General features: G+C 34.3%; 1 protein-coding gene across 6 annotated transcripts in view; it reads left to right on the top strand.

Annotated features, from left to right (window-relative positions):
- The window catches only part of LOC135077432 (collagen alpha-1(XV) chain-like), a 110,711-nt gene that overhangs the window by 81,492 nt on the left and 12,148 nt on the right, over window positions 1–17,071 (top strand). For 3 of the 6 annotated variants that reach the window (XM_063971967.1, XM_063971971.1, XM_063971966.1), the window contains exons 4-17: window positions 10,838–10,900; window positions 11,273–11,293; window positions 12,904–12,927; window positions 13,716–13,737; window positions 13,819–13,859; window positions 13,943–14,023; window positions 14,142–14,264; window positions 14,373–14,567; window positions 14,833–14,982; window positions 15,311–15,428; window positions 15,664–15,753; window positions 16,424–16,485; window positions 16,581–16,778; window positions 16,863–16,997. In XM_063971967.1, coding sequence (XP_063828037.1) covers window positions 10,838–10,900; window positions 11,273–11,293; window positions 12,904–12,927; window positions 13,716–13,737; window positions 13,819–13,859; window positions 13,943–14,023; window positions 14,142–14,264; window positions 14,373–14,567; window positions 14,833–14,982; window positions 15,311–15,428; window positions 15,664–15,753; window positions 16,424–16,485; window positions 16,581–16,778; window positions 16,863–16,997 — 1,323 coding nt within the window. The remainder of the gene's footprint in view (window positions 1–10,837; window positions 10,901–11,272; window positions 11,294–12,903; window positions 12,928–13,715; window positions 13,738–13,818; window positions 13,860–13,942; window positions 14,024–14,141; window positions 14,265–14,372; window positions 14,568–14,832; window positions 14,983–15,310; window positions 15,429–15,663; window positions 15,754–16,423; window positions 16,486–16,580; window positions 16,779–16,862; window positions 16,998–17,071) is intronic. The other 3 variants (XM_063971968.1, XM_063971969.1, XM_063971970.1) reach the window with 3 other exon arrangements.

Here is a 17,071-nt window from a genome sequence, read left to right as displayed (position 1 = left end):
CGTATTCACAAACGATAATTGCTTAAGTGAAGCAGAAAATCGAACGCACAGCGTTGAATAGTGTTGGTTCCCATTGAAAACCAGCTTCTCGACATGGTGCTTGTTATGTCGCGAATATTGCTGAGCGGACGCCTCTTCAGCATAGCTTGTAAATTAATGTTATGTACTGTATTTTTTTATGCTGAATATTCTTATTCTTATTTTTAACTAGCTTTTGCCCGCGGCTTCACCCGCGTGAAATTTTGTGTCGCTATGTTAATCTAGGTTACAAACAATAATACTGTAAAGTTTCAACAAAATCCGTTCAGTAGTTTTTACGTGAAAGAGTAACAAACATCCAGACATCCAAAATTTCGCATTTATAATATTAGTGGGATAGAGCTCTGTGATTGGTTCGTGTGTGGTCCTGTGCGTCCACGCGTACTGTGAGACCTCCTAGTAATGTTTATTTTGTGACCTGTAGTGTTGTACTGAAGCGTCAAATAGTTCATGACACCCAAAGTAGTCAAAGAGTTCGCAACACGTCTTTGTTACAATCGGAATAAGGTTGTGTTGTGTAACGTATTTATAAGGTATTTATATTATTTTGTATCATGAGCAATTATTGTGCTTAGTAGTGCTCTCCTTGTTTGGGTGTCCACGGAAGACCAGCGTCATGGCATTATCTTCTGAGATGCTACGACACCATGCTGAGTGGATACCTTTTCAGTATCATTGTAATTGCATACTCATTAAATAATTTTAAGAATTGTTGTAAGTGTATTGTCGATGATGCTGAATAAACATTTTTTTCTTTCTTCTTCTTTCTTGTAAACTTTACGGCCACTTTAGGTTTACTAAGTTCGAGAATTGCCGCCACGTTTGTATTAATTGCTATCACCAATTTAGTTTCAAACTAAAATAGGACCAATTTAGTTTATTTATTGTAAGTGTTTGCATTGAATAACATAGTATGATACCGCATTTTATTATTTGTAAATCAATCAGAATTTATCACGTATCATGAGAGCTTTCAGTTACAAACGATTTGATCATAAAACTCATGGTCCAACCACTAAAACTTGTATTGAAATGTCATTGGTTTATGTAATTAGTAAGTATTATTGAATTACAAATAACAAATATTGGATGGGGATTATTTGTACACTCAAAAATTCCCAGAAAACCTATTTTCATTAATTTTGTTACACTAACCGGATCATAATTAAGGCTATGAAGGTACTTAATTTAGTAAATTTTATAATAATTAGCCCAAAATTGGGCGCGGTTGTAGGTTCCAACAAACGTAAATTGCTAAATTCGTAAAAAGTATTTCTGAGGGGACGCGCATTCCACGGACCGGCAAACTTAAAGCGAACGGATAGTACATAATACTTTTTACGATTTTACATCAGAGCTCTGAAAAATATTTCTTCAATTAGATCCTAAGAAATCTTCTTACATAAAGCTTGTATCTGAGCTATTAATGACAACTCTAAAATACGAGTAGCCGTAACATGCGCATACATCAGAACAATGGACCCATCATGAATGCATTTGAATTCCGTATTTCATCCTTAATTCATAACACGAGACGTGTGAAATACGAGTAAGCTAAATTGAGTTTTATTACGCTCTTTCATGTTTGGCCGAGTAAAAAATTTCTCAAAAGAAAAATTGAGGGTACGCCGAGGAAGTTTGCATTGAATATACCCACGGAATGAGTTCAAAGCGCACCGTACGAAAATCCTATTCAAATTTTGCATTTTTATTGTGCGAAAAAATATGAGGGTGGCAAATTATACTGCTACCTCTGAGGCTGAATGTTCTCGAAACGGCTAATTTGTAAGTGAGCCTTCTAACCGTAAATTTTACGCGTGGAGTTGTAAACTTGCAAAAAGTACTGCCATATATTCAGGAGATACATCACCGGGCTGACGTTTGAATACCCGGGTTCTCAAGTGTTGCCAGTTTCATTTTGCCTTGTACCGTTTGTTTTTAAAGGTTGGCCTGAATCTTCAGCAATTGCCAAGTTTAACTTGAGTATGTTAACGTCACAGGTTCTGGGAGATTGATGTTTAAGCATAGAGAGATAAAGTGTTAAATGTTACAATCTTATTATCTTTGACATAGTCAACAGTATAATTTACTGCACCCTACTTAAGTTTGTTGAAAACGAGCGCGTATTCATCATCATCATCATCTAAGCCATAGGATGTCCACAGACTGCTGAACATAGGCCTGCCCCAATGCTTTCCATGTTACCCGGTTGGTAGCGGCCTGCGTCCAGCGATTTCCTATAAGCGCGTATGTAAGCTTAATGTGCCGAATTTTGTACAACTTACACGAGTAATCTTCGATCATGAATCACCAAAACCACAATTAAAATGCATAGTTGTTTATGACGTAGGTAAGTAGGTATAATTATTTATCATTGTAGCAATTAACATCGAATTAAAACTGAGCATATTCGGATCAACCTCTAAAGTACCTAGGTTGTCCCTTTTTTGCGAATCCGGATGTTTTTGACCCAACCTCTTTCTTAATTTGCATTATAAAAATAACAAAGATTTTTATTTACGGCTAAAAGGGTGTGAGTAAGATATTTTGAGAAAAAACACGTTTTTTTATACGAGTGTAATACTAATTTCGACTTTATTTTAGGGCGATTTTAAGAGGTGAGGTATAGGTATCTGTATGACATATCTTACAAAATATTTTAGGTGCAGTGCAGGAAATACAAAATTGTTTAAACAACATGATTCAGTGTCTTATCGCTAGAGAAATGTAGAACTCTATCAGTTGTATTTTATGAGTGTTACAAAATTAAATACTATTATGGTTCTATTTAAAAAAAAATGTCCGTACATTATCATAAAATGTTGGGCACGTATATTTTTTATTTGTCAACCAAACAAGTATTTACAAAGTTAATATGATGCGTTGAAGTTCCGAGTGACGTCACAAAGTGCTACACCTTTAAGCACGCCTTGACGTCACTGGCCTGTACTTTTGAACTTTGGCGCTTATCTCTTCAAATTTTCATTTGTTTGAAAATTAAATAGTGAAAAATACGTGTCGAGTATTTTTTGATAAGTTAACCAACGGACTAATTCACACTCTTGCTTTTTTACCCAGGAAACATTATTGTAACTATTTATTCAGTATCCTGTATTCCCGCAAAGAGATATAAAGTGAGCAATGGTAGTACCTTCAGGTTCGGTTGGGTAATATCCGTTGTGTCATAACTTCACAGCTGCTTCAGATCTACTTCCTTTTGGACCTTCATTCACGAATGCAATGATATGGCATCCGATGAAATGACAATTTCTTCATCTTAAATACCTAATTATGTTTACGAAATTGATGTGAAGTACCATAGAGCTATTTTTAGCTTTACCTACTCTTTTGGTTAGGATTTCACCTTATAACAAAAATCAAACCGCAGAAGGTAAGGAGGGATCCTTTATTCACAAAGGATCTACATCGTTCCTATTATCTTCCTACTAATGTTATACAGTGTGAGTCACGTTAAAGTGTACATATGAAATTAGATGAAACTAAACCTATTTTTATCGATAAAAAAGAGGTCAAAAATGTTTTGAGATTTTTTTAAATTTTTTATAGAATTTTTTTTCTCCCAATTACTTATTGTAAAGAAAACGTAATAACTTTTAAACTAAGCGGTATATCTTGATAAAATAAAAACAGTAGTAATGCTAAATAACAGGCAATACTAAAAAAATACATAAAATACACAAAAAAGGCCAACAAATAATAAAAAAATATACTTTTTGAAAAAAATCTGCTTTTAAATTCGTGTTTTTTTGGTTATTTGATAAATTTCTTCAAAAAATGCCCCTATAACTGGTGGTTTTTATTACTTTTTATTATTTTCTATTGTATTATCTTTGTAAAACCAAAAATCGCATGTCTCTATCCCTATCACAACGTTTGCTATGATCGTTTGAACAAAGGCCTGCCACAACATTATTCTCCGCTACAGGTAGAGATAATTTTAATTTTAACTAAAATGCTTATTTTACTTCGAAATATTTTGTTTTTATTTGAAATCTAACTAGTCTTTATCAAAATTACAAATCTAGAGCCATCTTCAGTTTCGTTGTTGACGAAGCGTTGAATGGCGCGCCCGGAGAGGCTTAGTTCAAACGATCATTGCAAACGTTTTGGTAGGGATAGAGACATGCGATTTTTGGTTTTACGAAGGTAATACGATAGAGAATAATACAAAGTAATAAAAACCACCGGTTATAGGGGCATTTTTTGGAGAAATTGATCAAATAACCAAAAAAACACGAATTTAAAAGCAGATTTTTTTCAAAAAGTATCATTTTTTATTATTTGTTGGCCTTTTTTGTATATTTTATGTAATTTTTTAGTATTGCCTGTTATTTAGCATTATTACTGTTTTTATTTTATCAGGATATACCGCTTAGTTTAAAAGTTATTACGTTTTCTTTATAATAAGTAATTGGAAGAAAAAAAATTCTATAAAAAATTTAAAAAAAATCTCAAAATTTTTTTGACCTCTTTTTTGTCGATAAAAATAGGTCTAGTTTCATCTATTTTCATATGTACACTTTAACGTGACTCACACTGTATATGCGAAAGTTTGTATGGATGTCTGGATGTTAGGATGTCATGATGTACTTACTTCTGTTTGTTACAATTTTACGCAAAAACTATGGAACGGATTTTGTTGAAACTTTAGAGATTATTTGTTTGTTACCCAGACCAACATAAGTATAGGCTATTATGCCGATCTATGACACTAAATTTTACGCACGTAAAGCCGCGGTAAAAGCTAGAATACTCTGATAATTTAAGCTCTAGAAGAAGTACGAAAAGAAGTCACGAATTAGCTTAGAGAAAAAAATCACACTCAACTTGCAAACTTTGTAAAGCAAGTGCAGTTTAACATAGTATGTCCCAGATAACTAACATTTACTGATTTTATAAGGCTGAGTTGCACCACTTTAACTTTAACAGTCGTCAAAAGTCTGTCAAACCTCATACCAAATCCACCGGTTATGTTTATAGTTACGTTTGAATTAAAGTGGTGAACCTCAGCCTAAAATTTTGGTATAAAATAAACTGGTGCTCTCACTGATTCTTCCATCCTTAACCCTCAAAGTGAGGTGGAGGATTCCGTGCCGAATCAAACTGCGACGGAATAGTCTGGCTTGAGCCAGTTAATGTCGGCTGAAGTGTCATCGTAAATATCATTATTTTGTTACGAGTGTTAGCACATGTGGCATAATTTGGACGAATACGAACACACATATAAATCATACGTTAGTAGATCTATACCGCGAGACGGTACTTAAAGAATACACAGAAATGTGACAGTAACGTTAATATGGTGTCAATGTCGGACTGAAAATTCGAGGGCCGGTAGTTCGAACCTAGTGCGCTGGATTATTGTGCATTGTCGTTTCAGCCAAATGACGTGCACTGAACGGTCCTGCGCTGCCCGCATCCAGGCTCTTCCCGCGACATTTACTAGATCGTCGGTCCACCTAGTAGGAGGCCTGCTCACGTATGAATGCCCCTTGTGCATTTTATGGTGTACCTACCATTCCTAACACAAGCTTAGTTGGAGGTTGGGGGGACTAGATTTGTGTAATAGTAGGTACTACCTAATTGCTGATTAAAAAATATATTGCGGTAATACTATATTTTAAAGCTGAACTATTTTGATAATGCAATGCCAGTATCACCTAACTAAAGTACGATCTAAAACAGGATTCTTCACCTTTTACTAAATTAAGGTACCGAATCAAACTACCAAACAGTCCAAAACTAGAGTTCGCCGTACTCGCAGCTGCGACGCCATAAATACGGGGCGCAAGTTTGTTGCCAAATTAGTAGGTGTTACTCGACTTGTTAGCAGTTAAATACCTCAACTGTAATTATTTTTAAGCTTCACTTGTTATAAAGTTGGTTTACATTAAATTTTGTAGCACGCTCGCCTGTCAAATAGCTTAGAATTGTAACACTGCGCTCACGCTATGTCGTACGCTATGTTAATTCTTGTTCCCACGGATACAATCCGTTTTTGCAGGATCCCGTTTAATAGTATAAGTACGTGTTTTAATATTAACAGTCACGCTAACATCCTGTTAGCACTGTCCCGCAAAACTAAATTGCCGTAAGAATGAGCCCTTACGTTTCGGTCGTGTATATCTTTCTAGAAAGACTTCACATAATTCAGTCATCTGTCTTCCGCTTTGAAATGGAGTGAAGTAAATATTAAACATATTTCTCCTGTATTCCTTAGGTTCATTTCTTCTTAGACAGTCAGGATTTCCCCGGACTCAAAATTTTGCTGATTGGGTTTCAATGTCAGACATACTCTAGATTCAGGTTACGCAGGATTTAAACTGCATTGATGGATAAGAGAAGTAGCATTAACCCATTCCTACTCTTTCTAGTAAAATGCAATAAAAATGTCCCAAGAAAACTCGAAGAACATTAAAACCCCAAGCTAAAATATAACAAGATTTCCAAGAAAATAAAACAGCTTAAGGCTTAAACTCGTAAGGACCGCTCAGTTACCTCACTCTTACCTTGTTGTAAGGTTTCGAAATCTAACTTCTAAACTAAAAGTACGTGAGTTGTTATAACGTTCAGAAATTTTGCATTCTTATAACTTCGCTTAAAAAGTTGGATAAGTTTTATAGATAGCGCGGCGTGAAGAATTTTTCGGGATCCGCGGGAATATTTTTATAGTGTTGGTAAGAAGGTGAAATAAAACCAGAATAAAATAACTGCGTGTTTTAAAACAGAATTGTGTTTCAGAGTAAGGGTGGATTCGACCAAACAAGAGTAAATATTCATCATCATCATTATTTCAGCCACAGGACGTCCACTGCTGAACATAGGCCTCCCCCAATGACTTCCACATCGCACGGTTGGTAGCGGCCTGCATCTAAAGTAAATCATCAGTACATATTAATTTTAGAATAAATCGTCAGTGTCGTAAGAGGCGACGAACTCCTGTAGCACCGGACGGGCAGCAGCGTCTGCGTGCGAAACCAAACAAAAAACTGCGATCGCCAACCCGCCTGCCAAGCGTGGCGATTAGGGCAAAACCCTCCAAATGGTAACCTTGGGGGAGGCCTTTGTCCATCAGTGGACGTCATTTGGCTGAAACGAATATTCGACATATTGACATATTTCCCATACTGAAACTGTCAATGTGCCAGTTATACCAGGAGTTATTCTCGGATAAAAGTTTGGTCGAATCGGGCCTAAGGCGACATTATGCCTTAGGGTTTTAGTTTAGCCATCGGATCGCCCATTAAGAACTTGACTAGTTCACCGTTTCACTATTTATACTAGACCTACTCCATTTTGTACTGAAGCACTAATGATGTAGTTATACCTGCATAATGTTTTTAGCTTACCTTGAAGGTTTCAAGGAAAGATCAAATAAAACGTATTTGAAGCTTATTTTTAATTCTAAAACAAAATTAATACTTAAAATAATAACATGATATTACCATCTTTGAGGACTTCCTCGTAAAATCAAATATTTAATCCTGTAGATGATTAAAGATTTAATCTCATCTGAAACGGATCTTAGACAACCCTAGAAATGTCACAGTTATATCTGACTTGAGATCATAAACCTAGTCTTGCTCGTGCTGGATCTAGTATTTAATTTTGGATGATGGGCACTTTTCTATGGAATCTGGGCGTAAAACCAACAGAAATGTAACTACTATTATTTGTTAGGACTTAATATCAGAAATATATTTTCATATAAATAACTACCAAAAACTCCCGGGTTTGCTTGGAAATTGACATAATGTGTAATAGTAATAGGTGCTTTATTGCGCAAACAAAAAATATTATTAATTAATATACTTATCTACTTACATTTTAAATACATTAAGTTATTTATCCATTATTATGTCCAACAGTTCAGGAGTGGGGCCAACAAATGGTATATTTAAACCATGTTCTACATTAAAGCGTAGGACCATACCTAGGTACCATTTAGAGAAATGACATCAACACAGTCATGTTTCAATGGGATTTCTACCAGTTAAGTTGTAGTGTTGTCGCATAATCGATCACGGATCGATTATTAATCGATATTGCCAAATAACGATTTATCGATTAACAATTCGATTAATCGATTTTATTGATTACCATCATTACTATCATTTCATTGTTAATTCAATTCCTTATTTTCAGCAATATAATCGATTATTGCAATCGAATAATCGATTATGATTTATTCGGTATACATACTTACTAAATCGATCGAATCGATAGTAAGATATGATACAATACTCTCAATATGATCGATAAAAGCAATCTAATTGACCTAATACTATTTTTATTACCCTAATGTGATGTGAAATACTATGGAAACTTTGTATATTCAACGACCTCTATCTCCGTATCCCGGCGTATTTCAGGATTGTTGTCATACTATGAAATGAAGTACTAGTATTAAGCTTTAATTTAGTATACTTTTTGTTTCTGTTGGTTTAACGCCCAATATGCCCATCATCCTTTAACAGCGTTTATTTTAGAAGTAATAAAATTCAATATTCCCGCGGTGACGCGATTTTCACTCAAACACAAACTGGTTATAAAAGAAGACGATAAAGAAAATGTTTCAGATGTTTGAAAGCATTTTACAGTTGTTGGTATTAACGATTGGCACACACTATGTCAGGTAGTGGAACGAAGATTCAATTTCAAATATAAGTAGACAACATTTTTTGATCTAACTTCGCGGGTCGTCCTACTGACTCTATGAACATTAAGGCTGCCTTACTTCAACTTTGACTAACGTCAAAAATCTGTCAAAATCCATACAAAAAACACTGGTTATCGTTATAGTTACTGTTAAAGTTAGGTGGTGCAACTCAGCCTTATGTCCGTTTTCACCATCAATCCCTAATTTTTAAGTGACCGCTATGGTAACACATAACAGGAACTTTGTTTTCATAGGGGTCACTTTAAAAATTAGGGATTGATGGTGAAAACAGGCATCAGTTTATAAACAATCACCATAGTTATAATGCTGTAAGTTTTCTTTTACATTTTCCGTTTAAAAATAATGTTGGTACCTTTGTAAAGGATGACAACTTGCTCCGGCTTAAGCTGTACTAAATCAATATTCGAGTAGTCTTTGGCAGATATCAAAGCCGAAAATCAGTTTAGGAACAGCAACTTAAGGGATTACGAAGATTAAAATCTAAGTCCGCGCAACCGGATTTAATACTGGGAAATTAGAAGACCATTGTAAAGTAATTGCTTCAATGCTCATTGAAAATTCTGATTTTATCGCTGTTACATAGAGTTTATGTATTGAGTGTCTATTTATTTATTTTCATTGTGTATTATGTTGAATTGATGCCTTTTTACAAGCTTTATATTGACTTCACTTGTTAGTATGTGTGGGACAAATCTTGCAACTGAATTTAAGACCAGTTCTCCTCAACCGATTGAGCTGAAATTTGGTACACTTATGTAAGTACGATGACAATGCAATATTATGGTACCATTGAGCTCGTCTGATGATGGAGTCGGGAGGTGGCCATAGGAACTCCTAAACAAAACAGCGGAAACTCATCGAGTTTGGGTTCGTTGGATTTGTCTTTTCGAGCACTTTAGTGTTAGATAATGTCCAGGGTCCTGAGATTAAGATATAACTAAAAAGTGTAAAATAAAATTATAATAAAAATAAACTTTTTTAAAAACAAGCTTTTATTCTGAATTTCGAAAGCTTGTAGCGCAAACAGAGAAAAAGAGGAATAAATTCCATGCGCGATACAAGCTTTCGAAATTCAGAATAAAAGCTTGTTTTTAAAAAAGTATATTTTTATTATAATTTTATTATAATATCACAGCAAAAATACATAGAATAACAAATATTGTCTTGTACCTATACTACCTATTTTATTTCAAACCGGTTACTACGGTCTGCAACTTAAATGAACTACTTAATCATTATGGACCCTAATGTAGTTTTGTAAGTAATTCAGTTAATATAGCTAAGTAATTCTTTTCATTTATATTCTACTACAGTTCATGAAGGATCGAGATCATGAACATGAACAGTCTCAAAAGAAATCTTGTATTTCATAGTAAATAAAAGGGTATAAAGAGCAAAATGTGTCACATAACCCCTAGGTGCTTACCTACTAAATGAGACTACATGAGTAGTCAAGTCAAAATGAAATAGCGCACGTTTTCTCTAAGCAATAAAGAAATAATCCCCAAGTTGCCAGGATGAGTACTGGGTCACAGACGAAAAATATCTCTACCGTTCAACTGGTCAGCTGAAAACTTTGAATGGTTGACTCAGCTGTGTTTCTACGCTGTGGTAGACGATACAATGGCAAGAGGCGACTCGGTAAAATCATTTTTCTTTGCGCCCACGCCGTCTCATTGTCCGCTTGAGATTAAAAATATGACGGGAGTCAGTAGGTACTCTTTTGTGAGGAGATGGAGCGAGATTTTTAATGAAACTGAAGCTGGAAAAGATTCGCTTGCCATCGACACTGGTTTATGAGATTGGATTTTTATATAGTTGATGCTGGAAAGAAGGATTTTAGTTATTTTTCTTCCTTTTAGAGTTTCTATATACTTATTTTGCTTCAGTACTACCTTATAGTCTACCAAATAGTAAAATTTTAGCTTGAGAAATGGCTGTGCTCAATATTTTTGATAGTATCATACTTATTTTATAGACCACAAAGTTTTTTTAACAGCTCTGTCTAATATTAATCGTCTTCTTTTGTTAAAATAACCTTAATTTTGTTATTTAAAACCAGGTAATAATTTAATGTAATGTTTCATGTTTTTGCAGGGTGCAGTGAGACAAATTAAAATATACTATAACGTAGTCGACGAGAATATTTGCAAAGCAGAGGTAAGTAGCCCACTTAAATGTTCATTTAAATAGAATTAGGAATAAAATTATGGTTTGTTTAATTAGGAAAAAATCCTTAATCCTTAGTAAATTAAAAATCAATCATAAGAAATACATATTAGGCATTATTATTATTAGGTATTTGCAGTAATTATACAAAATACGAGTTCAATGGAACAAAATTATTTATCTAGGTAAAGATATTAAATGATTTTTCTGTTTTTATCATTTAATTCATCCCAAAATAAAATATTTTAATGTAGATTTAAGTTTATTTTATTGTGTTTTACCAGAATTTGTATTTCTCTGTAACTTTTCACATTTTTTTTTATTTATCAGTAAAATATTTATGTTATTACCATTATTTTCCAGGATATCAAATTGCCAGATAGCGTTAGTATGATTCATTGGTATATCTTTATGTCTAAAAAATGCTTCGAAGGCTGTCAATGTTCTAAACTCACAAAACTCCTTTTAAAATCTCGGTAATCAAAATTGGGGGGACAATTTGGATAATTTGTCTTTTGGTACGGAAATAATTACTTACAAAAATGTAAATTCTTGTTTTTCCACTAAATTCCTTCATGTGTTATTGTCTGTGTGTCACTTTATTTCTTATTTCAAACAATTACAGACAAACGCACAAAAAATGATAACAACTAATATGGAGATAAGTTTCATGAAAACTTCGGCTACGGTCAAAAAATAACAATTAATAAAAGGATAGTGCCAGGGTCTGGACCAAGTGTTGTCCAGAATCAAACCATAGTGCATTTTGTTCCTCAGGCCAATACTAATGTGTAAACCGAAGCGCACTGAAATCTATCCCTGGAGTTAAGAGAAAAAAAGAGTTTTGTTTTGAATTATTTACATATAAAATATCATCGATGTATACGTACTACGCATAAGATTTTGCAATTTTGGCATTAAATAACACTCGCTATGTTGAACATAACCATACTGCATCCGTACACGTTACTTTAGTGCAATTTAGACATTATTTATAAACGATCTAGCGCTGTTTTAATTATTTAGTAAGTTGACAGAAATTCATTATTTCCAAAATGAAGCAAGAAGTTTTAGCTCCCTAATCCGTGCAAAAAATCCATTTATTGGTGTATTACAATCGATTACTGAAGTTATTGTAAGCTAAAACTTCTTGTTCCAGTTTGTAAATAATTAATTTCTGTCAACTAACCAAACTACTGCAACAGCGCTTGATCGCTTATAAATAATGTCTAAGTCGCACTAAAGTAAGGTGTACGGATGCAGGATGGTGAAGTTCAACATAGCGAGTGTTATTTAATGCCACAACCGCAAAATCGTATGCGTAGAACGTATACATCGATGATATTTTGTATGTAAATAATTCCAAACAAAACTCTTTTTTTCTCTTAACTCCAGGGATAGGTTTCAGTGCGCTCCGGTTTACAAATTAGTATTGGCCTGAGGAACAAAATGCAGTATGGTTTCATTCTGGGCAGCACTTGGGCCAACTTCCATATATGGATTGGCACTGTCCTTTAACTCCAAATTACAGAGTATTTGGCGAAAAATTGGGGCAAAATTGTACTGTCGCTGCTTTTTCAGGAACACCTTTTCATTTCTACGCACAGAGTTTCAACAAAACTAGTACCTACTTATTATTATCATCACTTAATTCTTTTTTTCATTAATTAATGACATGCAAAAGGTGCTTTGCTTTGAATCAAGCATAAAAATATTATGGAATCTAATTTTATTCGTTATATTTATGTAATTTTATATCCTAAGTTAAATGGTTTAGAAAAAAATGACGTGACTCTTTATGTAATTAGATAATAGATAATGATGTTTTCTAAACCATTTTACATTACTTTATTCGCTAAATATTAGCAGCAGCAAAAGCTTACTATTATTTTCTATAATAATAATAATGAAAATGACGAAAATATAAATAATAATAAACTTTTGCTGCTTTAATTTGCTTTCGATGTATTAACAAATTATACTTTGTTTCCTAGTTTGAAGAGGAGGGTGAGGAAGACGTAAGTTCCAGTTTGCTTTTTAACTTCTATTTTGCAACTAATTAGTTTATTATTAATAATATTTATATACTTATAGATTTTATTTTGTCTCATAACATAAAACAATAAAAATCATTCACTCATTCAGTCACGGGGCTATTTTCATGAAAATGAACGCATGATTCAAAACAATCGTCAGCACATCAAGCTATAACAATGTGAGAAATTCACTCAATCACTTTGAACTTAAAAGCGATGGAGAAATAAAGTTCAAAATTAATTGGGATAATCTGTCGTTTTGGATATGGGATATTTTCATGCGATACAGTTTCTTATCAACAAAAGATATAAGTAGATGTTGAACAAAAAAAAACTAAAAGAAGTTACATAAAAATTGGATTAGAATGTTTGAATGGTGTGAGTGCTGAAAACGCGTCTATTGACTTGTACAGTTGTACAGTAAATCAAAAGGATACTTACTAAACATTTTAACATCTTTAAAAACAATATTAACCAAATAATTAAATTTTATTCTTGGCACTTATAATAAAAATAATAATGCACTGCATTAATTGTAGCAATATTGTAACAAAAGTAGAAAGCTTCAAGCAAATAATTGAATTATAATCTTGACACTAATAAAATGTTAAAAAGTACACTGCGTAGTTCAATAATAAATTGTAGTTAATGTAACAAAAGTAGAAAACTAACTAGTAAGCTTTAAGCAAAATAAGTAATTTCTTAACATAATAACAGAACACCTAAAAATTTCCATAAAGATATTTATATTTTGTTGTATAATTTTTCAGTTTACACAAGGTGAACCTGGTGGTAAGATTTTTTTATAATCAAGTTTATTATGAATGTTTTTTGTACCAAAATATTAGTTACCAAATTCTGTTCTGTTTACAGAAAAGGGTGAGAAGGGGGAAAAGGGAGATAAAGGAATTAAGGTGAGAGATTAAAGCATGTTTAAAAAAAATATTTTATTTCCTTAACTATAAGCAGAGTGTTTATTGTGATGACATTTTCACAGGGTGAACCAGGAGAATTTGTAACAGGCCCATCAGGTCCCATAGGTCCCCCTGGAAAGCCTGGATTAAAAGGAGATACCGGGGTAAAAATTTTTAGCTTTACGAACCAAACATGTTTAATATTACATACATTTATGATAATAAATGGTAACTATTTTCATTTTATAATTAACTGTTATTTTTCGTTTTGAAAATTAATAGGATTGCAGATGTACAGAAACTGTAGTTTCAAGCCTGCTGAAGACAATGCCGGAGATGAGAGGCCCCCCTGGTGATCCTGGGCCTATTGGAGAATCCGGAAAACCAGGTCCAATGGGTCTGACGGTCTGTTTACTATTACTACCTGTCAATTACCTACTGTAAATAATATTTATCTTTACTTTTTAATCTTATTCATTTTCGTATTCGCCTTACCGTACTCTTTCCGAACAGGGTTTACCAGGGGAGCAAGGTGAGAGAGGTTCAAGAGGTCCAAAAGGGGATAAGGGGGATAGAGGAGATGACGGCATTCCTGGACACGATGGGATAGAAGGGCCTAGAGGACCAGCAGGAATAGACGGAGAGCCTGGACCACAAGGCATTCAAGGAAACCCGGGTCCACCAGGTCCACCTGGACCTAGCGCTAAGGTGAATAAATTTAAACACTGCTGCATTCTTTTATCAACTACTTAGCAGCTACTTTTGTTCTTATTTCATCACTAGTCATCACTAGAAGATCGGAGATCAAGAGTAGCATTTTTTTTTTTTTTTTTGTTAAAAACCATACTGCTTTTACCAAGCTGGGATGAAGGTTTCATAAAATGTCTTTTATTGACTTCTATCTTAGAATATAATTTAATTATACAGGAAAATAATATTCCGAGAAAAATTGTCTCCGAGTTTATTTTGACAGGACACAGAAGTGAGAAAAGAAATTCCAGTCGTTGGACCAAGGGGTGAACAGGGGCCAATAGGACCCCCAGGATCACCTGGCCCTCAAGGTGTCGCTGGTGATAAGGGCCAAAAAGGATCCGAGGGGTTAAAAGGACAAAAAGGAGAACAGGTAAGTTGAATCAAGCTCAATATTATTCAGTATCCAGTTAGAAACTGGAACTACGTTTATTTGACCGATTTATCTTGTTTGAGTAACTTTTATGTGTAATAATTATGCTAATATTAACAAAACAGTCATATTTTTATTGTAGTCTGGTAACTTTTTTAATGGAAATTATTTTGGAAGCTAGATAAATTGAATAGTTTCCAGTTTGCCTTGACTTGTGAGCAGATAGAAAATGATTTGATGTCGATTGTTGCACTTTTCTAAATACTTTTTGAGTATTTACTTAAAAGGCGTTTAGGTATATTTTTATATTTAATATAATTATATTCAGGGTAATACAGGTGTTCAAGGACCCAGAGGTGAAACCGGCAGCCGTGGTGAACCAGGGTTGAACGGCATACCAGGGACGCCAGGCGACCAAGGTCCTCGTGGTGAAAAGGGCATGACAGGTTATAACTTGATTAGAAACTTGTCCAAATTAATTGTTTCGATCGAGTAAAACTAATAATATTACACTTGGCGCTGGCTAGCCAGTTCCTTTGCTTGAACTTGGCTTGACACGCTGCCGCGTGTCTAGAACTAATAATTTTAACCATTTATAAAATACTATCCTTTAAAATACTTGCCAATATGTATTTTCAAGTATCCATTTTTAATATTTGATGTGATTGTTATTATTTGTAGGAGATTTTGGTGCAAAAGGAGACACAGGCGAACCTGGTATACCAGCGAAACTGTCTTCACTTCTAGATTCAGATACAGACCCTACAGAAAGTAAGTCAATTTACCCCGCCTCCAAACAATCCACTGTTTATTTAACCTTACCAAGTTGAAAAGACATAATATACACCGAATAAATTTCAATACCAAACAGAGTATTCTGCTCACGTGTGTGTAATAACGTAAGTGGATTGAATCCCCAAGAATTTTTTGCAACTATTGGCTTTATTGGCTTTGATCCTTATCCTGCCCCTAGTGCGTTTTGTTTCGTCGATTTATTAAGGCGGCTTTGTGCATTTGTCCCTTTTTGTCAGCGTATGAGTGAAAAGAGTGGTGAAAGATACTAAGCTGAGGTTGTCCTATAAAATTTTCTCGCCCGAATAACTGGATACCGCAGCTGCTTGTGTCATTTTTCGGTTGAACGAAACGCGTTGGGGATCCTTATCAAAGCCTCATTCTTATTTGGAAACTATATGTATTTTTTGTAACTCATATTTATTGGTATAAAGTCATAGTTAAGTGTTACCAATTTGTACAAATTATTTTACTTTGTACTTTATGCTTAAGTTAAAAAAAATCTAGAACAGATTTGTGAAATCGAAATGTTAGTAAGAATATACTATTTTCTAATGTACACAACTCTAATTGATATTGGCCTCGTCCCCCAGTGTTTTTTATTTTATTTTATTTTATCTATTATTCTTACTTATATCATCAATTACAGAAGAAGAAATCGTAAAACTGCTAAGAGGACCAAAAGGAGAACCAGGAGTTGGTGGAGCAAAGGTAATAAAACACCGCTTAAATTCTGGGTTGTGGCAAATAACGTGTCAAATATACACAGATGTGTCATATTTACGTATAACTTTAACATTGCACAGGGTGATACGGGTAAAGCAGGCGAGATTGGCCTACCAGGAAGAGATGGCAGGGACGGTGACCCTGGGAGTGATGGGGCTGATGGTGAACCAGGAAAGAGAGGAGAAAAGGGCGATATTGGCCCAAAAGGCTCTAAGGGAGACCGGGGTGATATCGGACCACCAGGGCTACCGGTCAACATAGATGTTACTGTTTTAAAGGTATTCTATGACTACTACAAATATGATTGTCATCTCATCCGGTGAAATGTAACATTATTTATTGGTTTTTATCATATGTTTTAGGGTGCAGAAGGTAGTCCAGGTCCCCAGGGTAGCCCTGGCCCTCAAGGAAAATCTGGAGAAAAGGGAGATAAAGGTATCAAAGGATCAAAAGGACTTAGAGGAGACAGGGGATATACGGGTCAAACAGGACCTGTGGTAAGCAACGCTCAATCTGAGATACATGTAGCCCATTTTTGTATTCTCTATCTTCCTTGAAAGATGTTGAAAAC

Source organism: Ostrinia nubilalis, chromosome 13, assembly GCF_963855985.1.
Source record: "Ostrinia nubilalis chromosome 13, ilOstNubi1.1, whole genome shotgun sequence".
In the NCBI taxonomy this organism is placed as follows: domain Eukaryota; kingdom Metazoa; phylum Arthropoda; class Insecta; order Lepidoptera; family Crambidae; genus Ostrinia; species Ostrinia nubilalis.
Note: the sequence above shows the minus strand (reverse complement) of the source record. Positions and strands in the feature narration are given on the sequence as shown.